Source organism: Astatotilapia calliptera, chromosome 23, assembly GCF_900246225.1.
Source record: "Astatotilapia calliptera chromosome 23, fAstCal1.2, whole genome shotgun sequence".
In the NCBI taxonomy this organism is placed as follows: domain Eukaryota; kingdom Metazoa; phylum Chordata; class Actinopteri; order Cichliformes; family Cichlidae; genus Astatotilapia; species Astatotilapia calliptera.
This window is the reverse complement of record NC_039323.1, coordinates 11,206,317-11,223,291: the sequence shown is the minus strand read 5'-3', so window position 1 is coordinate 11,223,291 and position 16,975 is coordinate 11,206,317. Positions and strand designations below refer to the sequence as shown.

Genomic DNA, 16,975 nt, shown 5'->3' with positions numbered 1-16,975 from the left:
TATCAAGGTGAGAAGAGAAGAAAGTCTGTCAGTGTCAAATCTTTGGCTTAGAAAGTATTAATCTATTTATTTTTCTTAAATTGGAGACACCAAGATTAAATGGATGACACTATTGACTTGTTCAGCTTCAAGCCAGCCAGAGAGCTGTCCAAATCCTCTCCAATTGAGCCGACTATGCTTGACTAGAAATCATGGTGCACGGTGGCCGATATCAGGAGCAGAGCAAGAAAGTCATGAAAAACAGTGAATCATGAGGAGAGACACGATGGATCTGGGGGAGGATAAGAAAACAATAATACCCCCGCCCCTGGATCTAATAATTGACCCTCCAAGTCCCTTGTTAGAGGGACAGCAATCAAACCCTGAATGGAAATGTGAAGGGCGAATTCTGCAAATCCACAGTCAGCCCTTACCCTGGGCACACCCACGAAAGCAATACAACAATGAAATCTGGAAACATGAGCCAGTCCTGCTGCTGATACATGTGCTGATAGTTTACAGTGTGAGGTAGCAGGCTTATCTGTATCCGTTCGACTAAGATATGCATAATGATAATTTTTCCTTGCACTCTGCATCCATAACACAAACAGGCATGGTATTTTTTTACACGTGCTGCGGGGGGAGGAGCCAGAAACGCCGCTCATCGAGCAGTTAATGAATCCGTTATGAGAATTTCTGAGTATGTGGGAGAAGCACAACCTGCAGCAAAACATGTTTTAAAAATAATCTGGGGGCAAAGCTACTGAATGTTTCAGCATTTTCAGATTTAACTGTCCTTCCCTGGCTCTAGAAGATCCTGTGGAGGGGCAACTTTGGACATGAGCAATATTAAGCGATGTGTAGTCTTTTATCTATCTTTGCAGCAGTCTGTAATTTCTGCGCATTTTTAAAATAGACAAAATCAAACAAGAACAAGTGATTAAAATTTTTTTAAGCTCAATCTTGATGACTTTGCTTTGTGGGATGATCAGTGTGCAGGAAAACCTCTGGTACTGTACATCCACCACCTCTTCTGAAGAATTCATAAAAAAGGATGTGTGTGTCACTTTTACCAAAACTGCATTTTAGGACAGAATATTTCTGCAGCCAGAATGAAATATGAGGGAGAGACGTCTCATCATCCAGATCAAAGTTTTCCATGTTTTATGCAGCCAGCGTTTGTGTTTTTTGGCCATTTAAAATATGAAACCTGTCTGGAAAATATGTCTCCCATTTCGTTTCTAGCCTTTTGGATTTTCCCCCACTTTTCTAAAAAGTATGTGTGCAAACTCTGTCAGAGCTGAACCAGATGAATGAATCTGAGTGAATGAATATTGGATCTCTTGACAGCCAGGCCATCTGTTCTGTAATTCAGTCACTTTCACACTTGTGACTTGCATTCTCATCTTAACACCAACAGATTTTTTCCCTGAGCAAGCCTGCTGCATCATAACTGCAGCCTGAAACGACCGGCAACAGACAGCAGGACCTTCTACAGAACATGTGACCAAATGTGTGTTAAGTTAAAGACAGGTGGGTAGGTAACGCCTACCATGACGCTTCTTATAAAAACTGCAGCGTCACATTGAATAATCAGCCTGTAAACTGGAGATAAAGCCATCTTTCCACAGCAGACGTGTTCATACACATAAAATAAATGAGCATTAAATGAAAGAGCGCCTGGCTCCATGGTTCTGCAGTGCACCAAAATACTGACAGCAGGCAGGAAAGCTTGCTACAACTCTAAATACAAGGCTATTGTGCATAATGTTATAGCAAGAACATTAGTTCTAAATTTTAAAAACAATGCAACCTGAAATACTAAATACTTGGCTATACTTGAGCTACAGCAGTGGTCCCATCTGCTGCTTTACAGGCTACATACATAAATGATGAATGGGGAGCTTCTGCAGACTCCGGTCTGTTTGTGTACATCAGGAAACAACTCGTGGATACAGTCAAGAAAAACGTCTTGCCCTGAAAATATTTTTAACATATTTAGAGCATTAAACTTCCATAAGGAGACACATATTGGCAGATGTTTTGTTAGCAAGCAGGTTAATATTAAAAAAAAAAAAAAAGTGTGCTGTTAGAAAGTATACCAGCCACCAATCTATTTAACTTTGTCCATCAGTAGAAATTTAAGTTCTGTAATTCAGTGATGATCGTCTGTTTTATTTTAACCATTTTTCATGTTAAAGTTCAAACATTCATTGTGCCTGCTGAGACCTGCTGATATGGGAACTGTAAAGCTTATGAGGAGGCTGCCTGAGGTTACAACGGAAACAGTAAGACACATTTTAACCACATTTCTCAATACGGTGCCAACCTGTGCCGGAGCTTTTTATATCACGTTCAGTGACCGAAGATAACCTGGTGTCAAAGCCTTTATATAAGCCAACAGCCTGGGGTGCAGACGAGGCAGTGCCAATGAGAGCAAGTGTGTAGGAGGGCAGGATTAAGACAGATGTATGAAGCATCATTATGGATAAAGATGCTAGAAATCTCTGGTTTTGTGGGTATTGTGACCACGCTGGCAGAACAGAAACACCACTTGGGACACAAATGCACTGCTAATAAAACATCTGGGCATGGCAGACACTAAGGTTTCCAAAGTAGAAGAGCAAATAGACAGTATGCATGTCAGACGGGGCAGGCTGACACACGTCAAGCGGGCATGTTGCCTTTAATGGAAGAAGCTGCTTGTGCAGAGTTCATCATTGTCGGACAGTTAGCTGCTGATACAAGGAGCGCTGGCACCACGGTGACATTTTTATATCATGGAAAGGCACAATTAAATTATAGGATTTGAAGGAAAACGTCAGTGCGTTCTGCTTACTTTGTTTACTCCACTGTCCGCTACTCGTTTTGCATTAAGAAAGAAAACTGGGCACTTTGCATGGCACTGCTTGCTGTACCATGCAAACTACACCAATACTCATGCAAAATATTATCAGGATGTCCTAAAAACTCCCTGAAAAGCCTTCAGTTAATCCAAAATGCTGCAGCAAGAGTAGCGACAGGGACTAGAAAGAGAGAGCATACTTCTCCTATATTGGCTTCCATTCATTGGCTCCCTGTTAAATCCAGAATTTAAAATCCTGCTCCTCACATACAAGGTCTTAAATAATCAGGCCCCATCTTATCTTAATGACCTTATAGTACCATATCACCCCATTAGAGCACTTCGCTCTCGCACTGCAGGCTTGTTGTTTCTAGAGTATTTAAAAGTAGAATGGGAAACCAAGCCTTCTGTTTTCAAGTCGTTCTTCTGTGGAACCAGCTTCCAGTTTGGATTCAGGAGACAGACACTAGCTCTACTTTTAAGATTAGGCTTCAAACTTTCCTTTTTGCTACAGCATAGTTAGGGTTGGATCAGGTGAGCCTGAATCTTCCCTTAGTTATGCTGCAATGGGTGTAGGCTGCTGGGGGATTCCAAATTCATTGAGTGATTCTTCTTCAGTCACCTCTCTCACTCACTATGTGTTAGTAGACCTCTCTGCAGTGAATCATACTTTTTATTCATCTCTGTCTCTCTTCCACAGCATGTCTTTTATCCTGTCTTCCTTCTCTCACCTCATCCAGTTGCAGCAGATGGCTGCCCCTCCCTGAGCCTGGTTCTACCAGAGGTTTCTTCCTGTTAAAAAGGAGTTTTTCCTTCCCACTGTTGCCAAGTGCTTGCTCATAATGGGTGACCTGATTGTTGGGGTCTCTGTGTTACTGTAGAGTCTTTACCTTACAACATAAAGCACCTTGAGGCGACTGTTGTTGTGATTTGGTGCTGTGTAAATAAAACTGAATTGAACTATTAAGTAGTTCAATCTGACCATTTTTCAGTTTGGACAAATAAATCTAACAATCTAATAAAATCAAATCAGAAAAGCCTCAACTCTGGTTAAAATAAATACAATTAATTTTTCAAATTTCAAATAAACAAAATTAGATGTGATCACTTTAATAAGTGCACTTTAAACTTTAACTCAGTTACAGTTTGTACTAGAGACAAAATTCAAAAGAGATTTGGAAAGTGGAGATGATCAATCTTAACAGGACATTCGGGGTCCTGTATGATACTTAGATGATAAAACTATCAAACATCATTCGTTAGAATTCCCACTGTGGACAAACACATGACTGACAAAGAGTACACATGAAACACAAGCCTTCCTTTATCTTGCTTTCATAATATGTCTGAATATAGGTATGAAGACAGAGGCAGAGGACATGACGCTGCAAGAGGTTTCTTTTTCTCCCCTACTAATCAGTTTTGTCAGATCACGTTATTTGGAAGGAGAAGCAATAGAAAACAAATTTACGTGACTAACATCACGACAGGGCCAAACGGCTGCCTCAAGTTCTGTGGCAACAGTGCTTTAAGGTCGAGCAGCGCTTACACAGCACATGACACAATGGCAAGGAGTGCATCATTACATTTAACATCTTTTTAACATCTCACACTCACACACAGTGTCATGCTTACAAAGAAACAGCAAACTTGTTGGGTGCGTCACCATTGAAATTATCTTGAAAATCTGAATTGCGTTATACAATCACCTGCCATTCTGTTAAGTACACCTCACCGTCTTCAGAACGAGGTCCTCTGCCATCGATAAAGCATTTATCACCCAGAGAACTGCCTATTACTGAACCTCTCCGTGCCTAAATGAATCAAATTGCTGCCACGTGGCTGATACCCGCATTAACAAGCAGATGGATAGGTGTACCTAACAAAATGACTGATAAATGTGTAATAAAGACATCTTTTGAAAGTGAAAGTGGCAAATACCTGCGATAATTCAACAAGGTCAACTGTAATAAAACTGAGGTGATGATGTAGGTATAGTAGCGTGTTTACGGAGCGGAATACATTCTTACCCCTTGGTTTCCATTAAATCTTATCAATGGCGATGATGACAGGACCTGTGAAAAGAAACAAAAAGATTAATTAACGTCAGCCAAGTTACCACAAACACCTTTTGTTTTTTAATTAACTGCTCATGTATGGATATTAAAACTGTTCAGTGAGGGCAAAAATGTGATTTTGAAACCGTCAGCAGTAGATTAAATGGTAACAAAGTAAAGCCATCATCATTTCCGTCCTTTGTCTTTAGAAAAGATACCAGACACTTTGCTAGCTCCTGTACCTGACCCGGGTGAAATCTGTTTATTCCAGTGTAAATGAACTGTGATAGATGGGGAAGACTGAAAAATCCGCCCAGCGTTGGAGAAGCAGAAGCAGTCACGGGTGTAAATGAGGAAGAACAAGAACAGTAAAAAAAAAACGCTGCCTGCAATCATGTGGTCACCTTATGGCTCAAGTAGACAAAACAGAAGAGAACTTTTAAAAAGGCATGCTATGTGCCGCAGACCACAAACACGTATGGATTAGTTTTTATGCTGAAGAGTTGATGGTCACATCAATGGTACTGAAAGCAGTAACGCACGAACACCAGAAATAAACCAGAACAGACCATTTCACACTTTCTAACAAAAAAGACATGAGCGAGACAACCCATTTAATATCACAAAATTAAAGTGACAAAATTGTGACCTCCCACAAGCAGCAATAAGTTTGTAAACACGGGAAAAGCAGCACAGAACAGAGTTTCCAGAATTATTTCAAGGGAAACTGCATTTCCTCACGAGTCCATTTCTTATAAATTTTAATTCTTTCAGTTTAACGATTCTCAAAAAAGTGGAAAAAAAACCAAACAAACATTCCCGGACTTGGGGGATTTAAAAAATAAAAATTAATAATAATACTACTACATGTGCATTCTTAAAACAAATCTGGTGCTGACGCTAAGACAAAGCAGGGAGCGGCACAGAAAGCCAAACTTAATCAATCAGCAGTTTGCTTCAACCTAAACTGAACCTTTGACAGTGCCGGTAGCTCCAGATGAAGCCTTTTTGGGGCGTCAGCCTCACAATTACAGGTACTGTGGGTACTGTAAGTACCGTTAAACATTTAAACAGCACTTTGGCTTTTCTGATGCTGCTTTAGTGGATTAAATGTGATCAAGTGAGAGTACTAAAAAGTTCAAGAGAGGGTAAGCCTATTAAAGACACAACATGCTTTGTATTCTTGCCTGATCCTGACCCAGAGATCTAGCACTTGCATATAAAGATAGCAGAGTTGCTATTCTGTGTGGCTTCACTTAAATTTCATTTTATTTTTTAATTTCAGGCCTTAATAGTATGGACCACATTTCTAGCATAACGGCCGGTGCAGAACGACTGCACGTCTCTACCCATTATAAGCCTACTGGGAGGAACTCTTGAAGCTTTCTGAACTGAGTGGTTTCTGGCATATTTCTTATGGACAAAGTTGATTGGCTATGCCTCAGACGCTAGTGAGGATGGTCTCTGCCTATCCAACTACCTTTGGAAAAGCCCACAAACTATTCTGATGGTCATCAAACCACATTTTGATATATACCATGGTGACGAACTCATCATGAAGGGTACTGAAAGAGTTCAAATACAAAAAAAACCGGTCTGTATAAAATTGTGGGAAATTTTTTTCCCACCTTAGTAAAAGCTCTCCAATGATTTTATGGTGTTTATGTGTTTATGATGTCACTAGTTTAAAGGTCTTCGTTAATACTGTAAAAATGTTCATTTTGTGGATTTTTTGGTCCTATTTAGAGCTAAACAGCAGACAGATACGTTTTAGCGTATGGTTAACTCTTCTTTGACAAGCCTCTACAGCGAGACCACACAGCTCCATCCTTTACACATCAGATCTAGTTTTAAACTACGACGATTGCGAAATAATCAGCTCGACATTTGAAAATCACCAGTGTGACGTTACTTCAGCTACGAAGATCCTTTATGTGCTACCTGGCTTATATGCCTTTAATGTTAGGCTTGTGACACGCCCATGCATACTCTGACATGTGCCTGAAAAGGTTTACATTACTCCTGCAACGCTCGCTGTCCAATCACAGCACACACACCTGTGCAACGTCCTTAATTCCTTCCAAGAAATGCTGGACCTTTGGAGCAGGTTTAGACAAATGCTACAACCATTAAATTAGTTAATGCACCTTATTAGCTTAACTGTTTTTACACATAAAAATTGGTTGAAAGAACTATTTAAAAATTAATTAATAAATTAATTAAAGGGCATAATCAACTGCAACATTAAACTGTACTGAACCATCCTGAATGACTTAATCGTTCAAATAAAGCCGGGACTTTCTCCATTCATTTCTGTAATCCACTGTAATCCAGATGTCAAACACTATACTCAACTCCCAAGCAACATTTTCAACAGCATAAAGGTCCGCCTCCTCTGAGGAAAAAAAAGCAAAGAAAAAAAAAGCTGCAGTTCAATGGAAACAATTGTGAATTCTGGCAAAGGAATTTTCTCCATTTTATGAAGGAAATCTAGACAAGTTGTGCAAATCCTGCCCAAACTCTTCTGCCAGAACTTTGGAGGCTTCAGCTGGTTTTGCTAACTCTCCTGGTGTGTGCGTTTCTAGCTTGTTTACACACACACACACACACACACACACACACACACACACACACACACACACACACACACACACCTATCCCTGCTAAAACGATCATCAAGTCTGCTGTAAAGCTGATTTATAATTATTGCTTAATAGCTCAGCTGGGAGTGCTGGACTCAAAGAAACTGTTCTGATGATCCAAAATAGAAGTGTGTTAAATACCTTTTGCCACACCCTTTAATTTCCCTTCCCTTAACCGCAGCCTGTAAGATTCAACGGCGTCTGAAAAACAGCCTGGGCACACATTAAGTTGTGATGTGTGGCACCTTCCTGACAGACAGCCATCTGCCATGTTCAGTTCTGCCAAAGAGTTCTTCCTGTTAAAAGGAAGTTTTTCCTTCCCACTGTTGCCAAGTGCTTGCTCATAATGGGTCACCTGATTGTTGGGGTCTCTGCATTACTGTAGGGTCTTTACCTTACAACATAAAGCACCTTGAGGTGACTGTTGTTGTGATTTGATGCTATTTAACTGAACTGTACTGAATGCGGAAAAAGAATGCAGTCTTTCCAGAACTGGTTTCTGGTAACAGCTTTAAAAGCCTAGCTTAACCTCGCTGTGTGTTCACTGTTTACTAATTAAACATAATGCACTGTGAAAAAAAGAAAAAAAGAAAAAGAAAGACTGCTACTTGAAGCAGCAGTGTCTCAGAGACTCTAGTTCTATTATTTGAAGTTAAAGACTTTGTTGCGGAACAAAGGGAATGAAGCGAAGTAATCCTGGCAAAGCAACTCTGCTTAAACTCAAAAGAAATTGCAGGGCAGCAGAAAGGAGATGGAGGAAAAATAAAAATAATATCAACCATCAAATATTTTCCGAGCAACTTAAAATGTACAATAATACATTAAGGAAGTCAAGAAATTCATACTTCGCCAAAATAATCAGTATTAACAAAAATAATCCCAAGGTCCTCTTTTCCACCATAGATCATTTATTTAACCCTGATTTTAAAAGCTCCAAAAGAACCCCCACAGACTCGCTCTGTGAGCAGTTTGCAGACCACTTCAGGGGAAAGATCAGCGCCATCAGATCTGATATTTTATCTAATCGCGATATGATTGTAAACACATCTGAGGGCTCGATTGTACCTGAGGAGACACTGGACAGCTTTGTCCTGGTTAATGCTGAGAACTTTCAGAAGGTTTTCTCCACAGTGAGACCCACCACATGTCTTTTAGATCCAATTCCTTCTTCACGCTTTAAAACACTTTATGGATTTTTTGAGGCTGAGCTTTTATACATGATGAATTGCTCTCTTCAGTTGGGTGTCTTCCCTGCTGCCTTTAAAACGGCGTGTGTGAGGCCCCTTCTGAAGAAGAGCAATTTGGATTGTAATGATTTTAATAACTACAGACCTGTATCCAACTTACCATTTTTAAGTAAAGTCTTAGAAAAACTTGTTTTTACTCAGATTACTGATTTCCTCAATGACAGACAGATCCTGAAGATATTCCAGTCTGGATTTAGGGTGAACCACAGCACAGAGACGGCTCTCCTAAAGGTTTTAAATGATCTTAGATGTAACTGGGACGCCCAAAAGCTCTCAGTCCTGGTGCTACTGGATCTAAGCGCAGCCTTTGATACAGTAGACCACGCTATTCTTTTAAACAGACTAAAACACATGGTGGGCCTCTCTGGTGCTGTACACAACTGGTTCACTTCCTATCTCTCTGACAGATCTTTTATGGTGAGTATGGATACATGCTCCTCTAAGATCCATAAAATGACATGTGGTGTTCCTCAAGGGTCGGTTCTAGGCCCTGTACTTTTTAATTTGTATATGTTGCCTCTCGGCAGTGTCATCAGGAGGCATGGAGTGAACTTCCACAGTTACGCTGATGACACGCAGCTGTACATCTCCGTGTCTCCTGATGACACCAGACCAATGGATGCCCTTTTTAACTGTATCTTGGATATAAGATCTTGGATGGCAGAAAACTTTTTACAGCTTAACCAGGACAAAACTGAAGTTTTAATTGTCGGTCCTGAGGCTCAGAGAGAGAAACTCTTGTCTAAATTAGAGGCATTTTCACTATGTCCTTCGCTACAAGTGAAAAACCTGGGTGTTATTTTTGACTCTGAGCTTGGTTTTATCCCACATGTTAAACATGTAACCAAAATTGGATTTTATCATCTAAAAAATATAGCCAGAGTCCGCCCTATTCTCTCTCGGGCCAACACGGAGATGCTGATGCATGCTTTTATTACCAGTCGCATTGATTACTGTAATGCCCTGCTCTCTGGTCTTCCTAAGAAGAATATTTCAACTTTACAACTGTTGCAAAACTCGGCAGCTCGTGTGCTGACGAAGACCAGAGGGCGGGCCCACATTACACCGGTTTTAGAATCGCTGCACTGGCTCCCCGTGTGTTTCAGGATCGATTTTAAAGTTCTTTTATTGGTTTTTAAATGTCTTAATGGTCTTGGGCCTTCTTATCTCTCAGATCTGCTTTTACCATACGAACCCTCGCGGACCCTGAGGTCCTCTGGTACTGGCCTTTTGATAGTCCCTAAAGTCAGGACACATACTCACGGAGAGGCAGCTTTTCAGTGGTATGGTCCTCGTCTGTGGAACAGCCTGCCGGAGGAGCTCAGGGCCGCAGAGAACGTACATGTTTTTAAGAACAGGCTTGATTTTATTCTTATTCATTTTTTAATCTTCTTACTCTATTTATATTTATATTGTATCCTGTTCTTATTTATTTTATCATTTTACCCTGTATACATCGTATTGCGTCATATCTCCAGTGTTTCCTCGGAGGGCGCTCTCTGCACCGGGGCTGTTATTGACCGTGGCTGCTGGGTCTCTGGGGTCCTCTCAGCCTGGTTGGGGGGCTCCTTTGCCTCCCTCCGGCTGTGTGCCCAGCCCGGCTCCCGGTGCAGACGGCTCTCTGTTATGTTTCCTCACTTGGCTCATGCGAGCCCAGCCCAATTTTTACTCTTTAAGTGTGCGCGTGTGTGTATGTGTGTGTGGGTGGGGGTGGGGGGATATATGTGTATTGAGAGTGTGGGGAGTGAGTTGGAGGGTGGGGTGGGCTGCTTTTAACTATGTAAAGCACTTTGTGCTACATTTTTTCTGTATGAAAAGTGCTTTATAAATAAAGATTGATTGATTATACTGTACTAAACTCGTAATATTAGAAACCAAAAGAAAGGAAGAAGAGAGGGGGGAAAAAAAGAAAATAAAAAAGCACAGCCTATCCGGGGACACCACACCTTTCATGGAGCCAGGCTCCCCGGTCTCCCCCCTGCAATGTTTAACGCAGCACCAGTTTTAGCACCCTATGCCCTCCCCCTCCCAGCAATGCTAACATACTGCTACCCTCAGCCTGTTCGTTTGAATGGGCTGCTGACATGTCACTATTCTCTGGGACCTGAGCCCAGAACGTTCCACAGAGCTAACCTTGGGGACACAGTACAGCTCCTGGCCTCAGACTGAGCATGCGGATGTCCCCACACAGTGCCTACTAGCAAGGAAATGAGGACCAGCAGGGACTTGGTGCCAAAGAGCTAATGAAGAAACTAAAAATCTAAAAATCTGTCAAAATGAAAGCTTAGCTTCTGAGTGCTTATTTTCCCCCTATAGTATTAAAAAAAAAAAAAAAAAAGCTAATGATGATTTAAAACTTGATTTTCAAAAAGAATGTAGAACGAGTCCTTTTCAACTGTAACGTACGATTGATGGCCAGCTTTGAAGCGACATCCACATCCACAACACAAACACAATACATCGCTAACGGAGTGCTACTTCACATTACCGCCGCTTCTGTTTTGGACGTGCAGAGAAGCAGAACACGGACTAACTTTTGCCTGTCTTCACACCTCATCAGTCACTGCAGAAAAGTGTTCAAATCTAACCACATGTGCTCATTTCTAAAGAAAGAGGAGGGGGAGGAGGTCAAACGCTTTTTATGTTATAACCTCAACTGGGGCACACCTGATTTTAGTACAGCTCCGTTTTGCACTGCATCAGAGTATTACTCAGTCAGAATGGAGTCTCTCATACATTATGCAATGTTTACATCCAACAGTTAGGGAGTATCAGACACTATGTGAAAAACAATTCATGAAAAACATCTTTTCAAATCTGATTTCCAAACATTAGATCAAGTAATTGCAAATTAAGAGTTGGGGTAAAGAAGGCTTAGCTCCTTTTATTGACGCCACAGCTTTTGACTGCATTAGACATCCTCAGAAGTTATCCAATTTGTCAATGATCAGTTCAGATATTTATTCAGTGAGAAGTCCTCAGCATGCTTATAATTTGCAATTGTCCTCCTTAAAAGGAAAAACAACAGTAAACCCTGACCTGAGCTTTTAAGATCTTGTTAGTGAGATTTTGGTATTTCCTAATCAAACCTTGCTCAGAGTTACCAAACATTTCATTAAACACATCATTAGCCTGCTTGGCCACAATCTTTTTAAAAGCTTAATAACAAAAATCTAAAGGGGTTCCTGACTATTAATGTGACAGGGTCAAAAACTAGATGGCACACAGGAAATTACCACTCAGATTAACGCAGAAACTATGTGAATTTGATTAGTTACACAAGTGCAACTCTCCAACAATGCAGACTGCAGGGGAAGTAAAGGCATGTCTTTGTTTGGTTGTGAATGTGCACAGGAATAGCCAGGACTAAATCCCCATGGGTAGGACTGCAGTCAGGTGTTTAGTTGCATCACTGTCACACTTTTAAGGTGCTCCACCTGTCTAGGATTTCAGAGGTGGAAAGAGCACTATGTGCCATGTACTCTGCAGGGGTAAACTGGTACTGGGTGTTCCTAGTCATAATACGAAGTGTGCGTGCATTTCTGCAGTGCTTCTTTTGTGTGTCTAAACCCTGAAAATAGACGTGGCAGCACAATAGCACACACGTATAATTGGGCTAACTCTGTGTTCCATTTACTGTAAGATCTTCACCTCTAGAAGGAAACCCTTTGAAGGGTTTTAAGTTTTCCATCTTTTGATTCAGAGCTTCTTTTGATCGCGTGCTTGAATTGAAGCATTACTTTAGCCCTGCAACAAAGAAATGGTGCACACATAATCTGCACATGGCATCTGACAGGTTTTTTTTTTTTTTTTTTTTTTTAAACATACGCTTATGGCACAACAATTTAAAAACAAAACAAAACACAAGACTACGCCTTGTGTCACCCTAAGCTTTTATTCTCTGTTTAATTACTACATGCATGTAAAACTTGAGTATAAAAACAGAAAGCAGTCTCATTACAAAGAGAGACATTTCTCTGAAAACTGAAGTGAGCAAAACAAACTAAACTCATTTAAGATCTTAATAGAAGTTCTTCAAATAGTCTTCTTCTTCTAAGGCCTTGACAAAAGTGATGTGAAAGTGGAGACTCAGCAGGCATTCAGAGGCTCCAGAAGAGCAAAAACAAGCAAATGGGCAAAACAGTAAGTTTACCAATTATGCAGAAAATGTTTCATTTGTCATTATAAACCTTTTACACACTTAAGACCATTAAGCTGGGCTGAATTCCCTGGACTGATAACTAAGATTTGATTTTTTTTATTTATTTTTTATTTTTTTAAATAAACAGGATCATTAGTAGTAGCTGGACTTTTTAATTAGTGCAACAATATGAACACTCAGGTTGTGCTGAAGACTGGTCGCCGCATCTCACACCATGTTGATACAGCCAGCAACAAACCACATGTTAGATTTTTTTAAATACTGAGATTACTAGTGTAGCAATAAGAGAGCTTCCTGCAGTAAGTTAATGAAATCTTATGATAATAGTGTTGCAAATTGAACACTATGAAATATGGAACCAACGGTGATTATAGTACCAGTGTGCAGGGAGTTCAGAGAACAGGTCTACAAAAATTAAAATGGTAAAAACGTGGTAATTCTCACGTTTAAGGTCATCGCCTCTGGCATTTCCTGACAGTTTTCCAGCCTGGGTGATATTTTTAGATCCCTGGAAATCCCTTTATGACCACTTGGGCTGTGACCTCTATTTCACCACGAACTTCAACTTCTCTTTCACACTGACCTGAATTTGTACAATGGATCATTACTGGTGATGAGAGGCGGGCTTCCAGCTTTGTTTGAGAAGTTTTACAATTTCCAAGCAGGAATCCAGGGATTAATGCAGATGCGCAGTTTTGAGGGGATCTCATAGAACTCCAAACAGACAGCTATACAAATCACCATGGTTCCGCAATACTTCACTTAGAAAATGCACAGCTGTACACTCACTGGACACTTTATTTGGTATACCTTGCAAATACTAGCTTGTACCGTGTTTTACGTTGAGACAGGCCTTTGTGGCAGAGATTCAACCATACTCAGACCAGCCCATCTGGCACCAGCAACCATGTTCACAGTCACTTAAATCACATTTCCACCCATTTGGATCCAATCAATTAATCCTTTATTTGTCAAAATTGCCCGTACACGTTGCGTGTTACGCGTAGGACTCAGGTAGTATTATGCTTAACACGTAGTACACCCAGTTTGAACTTCAGCACACTATCTTGACCACATCTGTGTGCAGTACATTCAATACATGTTTTTAATAATGCTGCATCATTGGTGAAGAGTAAAAACAGCTGGACAACCCTCCGTACAGCTTTGTGACAACTTAACCACTGCCATGCAAACCACATTTGCACTGTTCTTCGTTTCCTGGCTTTTAAAAGTAATCTGTCCGTGATCTTACAGTAATATATTGAGTTTGGGAAGTAGCAATGATGGTGGGAGGTAGCTCAGAGCTACTTATTTAAATTAAAAAAAAAAAAAAAAAAAAAAAGTGTAAGAAATGAATGTACCTCATTTGTGCAACCGACCTGTGAACTGTGCAGTAGGGGTGCAACGATACACAAAATTCACGGTTCGGTTCAATATTTTGGTGTCACGGTTCGATATTTTTTCGATACAAAAAAAAAAAATGTTTATGCCTTTTTAATTTGTCATTTATTAAAATTATAAATATATATTTTAACTCAAAAGTACAGTTTCTAAATTTAATGTTGCTGAAACAACAAAATAAAATAAAAAAATAAATCTGACTGAGAAATCACTCATCTTTAGAAAAGAGTTTATTACAGAGAAATGGCTCTTTCCAAAATAAAAGCTATACTATACGCTTCTTCTGGGCTATATACTCAGCAGCATATTAAACATATTAGGTCCCCATAAGGAGAATCATGTGCTTGTTGTTTTTGTCTGCTTCCACTTGTCTTTTGCACTAGGATGATGTCGGCGTAAATGTGCAGTGATATTCGTTGTGTTCCCACTAGTGCTGTCAGCGTTAATCTCGTTAAAATTACATTAACGCCATAACGTGGCAAATCTCCTTTAACGAGTTACCGCGGATTGCCCCGTGCGTGGGGCTGGACGGCGTCAACATGTTAACAAGCTAAGTGCGCTAACGCACTAGTTCCCACCAATTGAGCATTGCGTGGCACATCCGACATACTGTTTTACTTTTGTCCATGACGTGCTTACCATCAGGGTCATGCTTCACATGAAAACCAAGATCGTTCCAAACGCCAGATCTGAATTAGGGTGGGGGAGGTTCAGTTTCAGGTAGCGTTGAGGCAGCTTAGCTTCTGTCTTGCTAGCTTGCGCTCCGCTCAGTGGATCTGCACTCGACAGTGCAGCCTAGGCAGAGTAGTCGAACGCAGATCCACTGAGCGCTCAACACAGACAGCATCGTCAGAAGAAAAGTTGATAAAATAAATAAAAAAATTTGTATTGTTCAATACATATGCGTACCGAACCGAAAGCACTGTATCGAACGGTTCAATATCGATACGAGTATTGTTGCACCCCTACTGTGAAGCCTGTTAATTCTAATCTGTGTGACCTGATCTTTGAGCTAGCACATGCAAAGTGTAATCACTGTCCAGTGTATGTAGTTGAGCTACATTGACACCCTACAGATGGAAAAATTCAGTTTTCTTACTCCAACAGCATCGGAGGTCCAACACGAGAATAATTATTGTATGTGTTCCAACCTGCTTTCTGAGGTAGAAACACACACAAGGATAGACGTGAACATAAAAGAGGAATCTCCTTTCAAACTCAGTCTTTTCAAATGTGGAAAAGCCTGCATTGAATTGGCAGATATTTCTTCAAGGTCCAGCCTAATTCAGGTTTTCTGAATTGATGAAGCAGTCTTTCATGTATTACATCTGGGCATTTATTCTTTATTACTACAACCCACTGAGCGAAGTAACACCTTTAAAAACGAAGGTTATGTGTGAATAAAACTCAAATGTGCATATAATTTGTTCTGGCGCCACAGTCACACTACTCATTTGTGCCTATTTTAAGCATTTATGATGCTCCACGTATGATTAAAAATTAAAAGACCAAACCATGACCCATGCACTGACTGAGCTCTTGGAAAGGACATACCAGGTCATGGAGACATTGTCACTTGTGGTAACCTTGCCACAGGGCACAGGAACACCATGACATTTAGAGTCGTATTTGGCCTTAGTGGTTATGGTCATCTCTTGCAGTGTCCCATGCTCTGCTGAAACTGAGGAGTAAGCATTCCTTAAATAACCGTAGCGCTGGCATTAGCCAACTGGATTCATGCAACAAAATCCCCACCCAGGTTCTGTTACCTCCCCTACCGTTCCCATAAGGTCTGAGACGGGGTTAGGTGGCCAAGCCCCCAGCTTACTTACAACTTCCTTAGATACAAGTGCTTTAATTCAGAATTTGTCACCGTTAAAACTTATGCTCACAGATGAAAAACAACAGAAAGGGTGTCAATTTTTCACCCATGATGGAGAAACTCAAAAGTTCTTTATCTAGAGAAGAAATTTAAGCTCTGGACAACAATTTGAGCAATTCAACAACTTTCTATCCTGACAATTCCGAAGGCAAAACATGCTTTCGGTTACACGTATCAGACAAATGCCACTTTAGGTTATGAAGAACTAGACTTAACGGAGCGCACTCACATCTCATACAACTCTTTATAAAGTTCAGGACTTCAAGCGAATAAAATGTGGAATATACTGCACATAAATCCAGACCATAGATCATCACGGGACTGATGCCAGCACTGATGTTTGTCCTCATGAATACAAAATTCATTCTTTTCCTCTCACTACAACACAAATAACTTGTCAATACCACTGGGACTAGCTACCCCTCACCAGTATTCCTGGTTTAAGTTATTATCATGCCAAATGTTTGTAAAATCTATCATTACCGAACGAAGCTTGGTTCCCTGTGCAGATACTGTGTGAAAGTCTTCAAGTCATTACACCTCATGACAGTGGTGTAAAAGTGAATTAGAAGTGAGTTTGTCTTTAAGACAAAGGTCAATTAGGCATTTCTATTGTCAAAACAGAGGTGTGAGTTGGGTCTGTGTGCATGAGAGAGCACGCACCTGTATGGGGGCTTCTGGACAAAAGGCTGTCTCTTTGATGGATGGACATGTTAAGTTTTAGATCTTTTGAGATAGGAAAAAAACCTAAAACCCCCAA

At 40.5% G+C, this 16,975-nt stretch overlaps 1 protein-coding gene across 1 annotated transcript in view; it reads right to left on the bottom strand.

The window, feature by feature from the left end:
- ell (elongation factor RNA polymerase II) overlaps positions 1-16,975 on the bottom strand; it is a 37,421-nt gene that overhangs the window by 16,287 nt on the left and 4,159 nt on the right. The window contains exon 2 of the mRNA XM_026157608.1: positions 4,855-4,899. Coding sequence (XP_026013393.1) covers positions 4,855-4,899 — 45 coding nt within the window. The remainder of the gene's footprint in view (positions 1-4,854; positions 4,900-16,975) is intronic.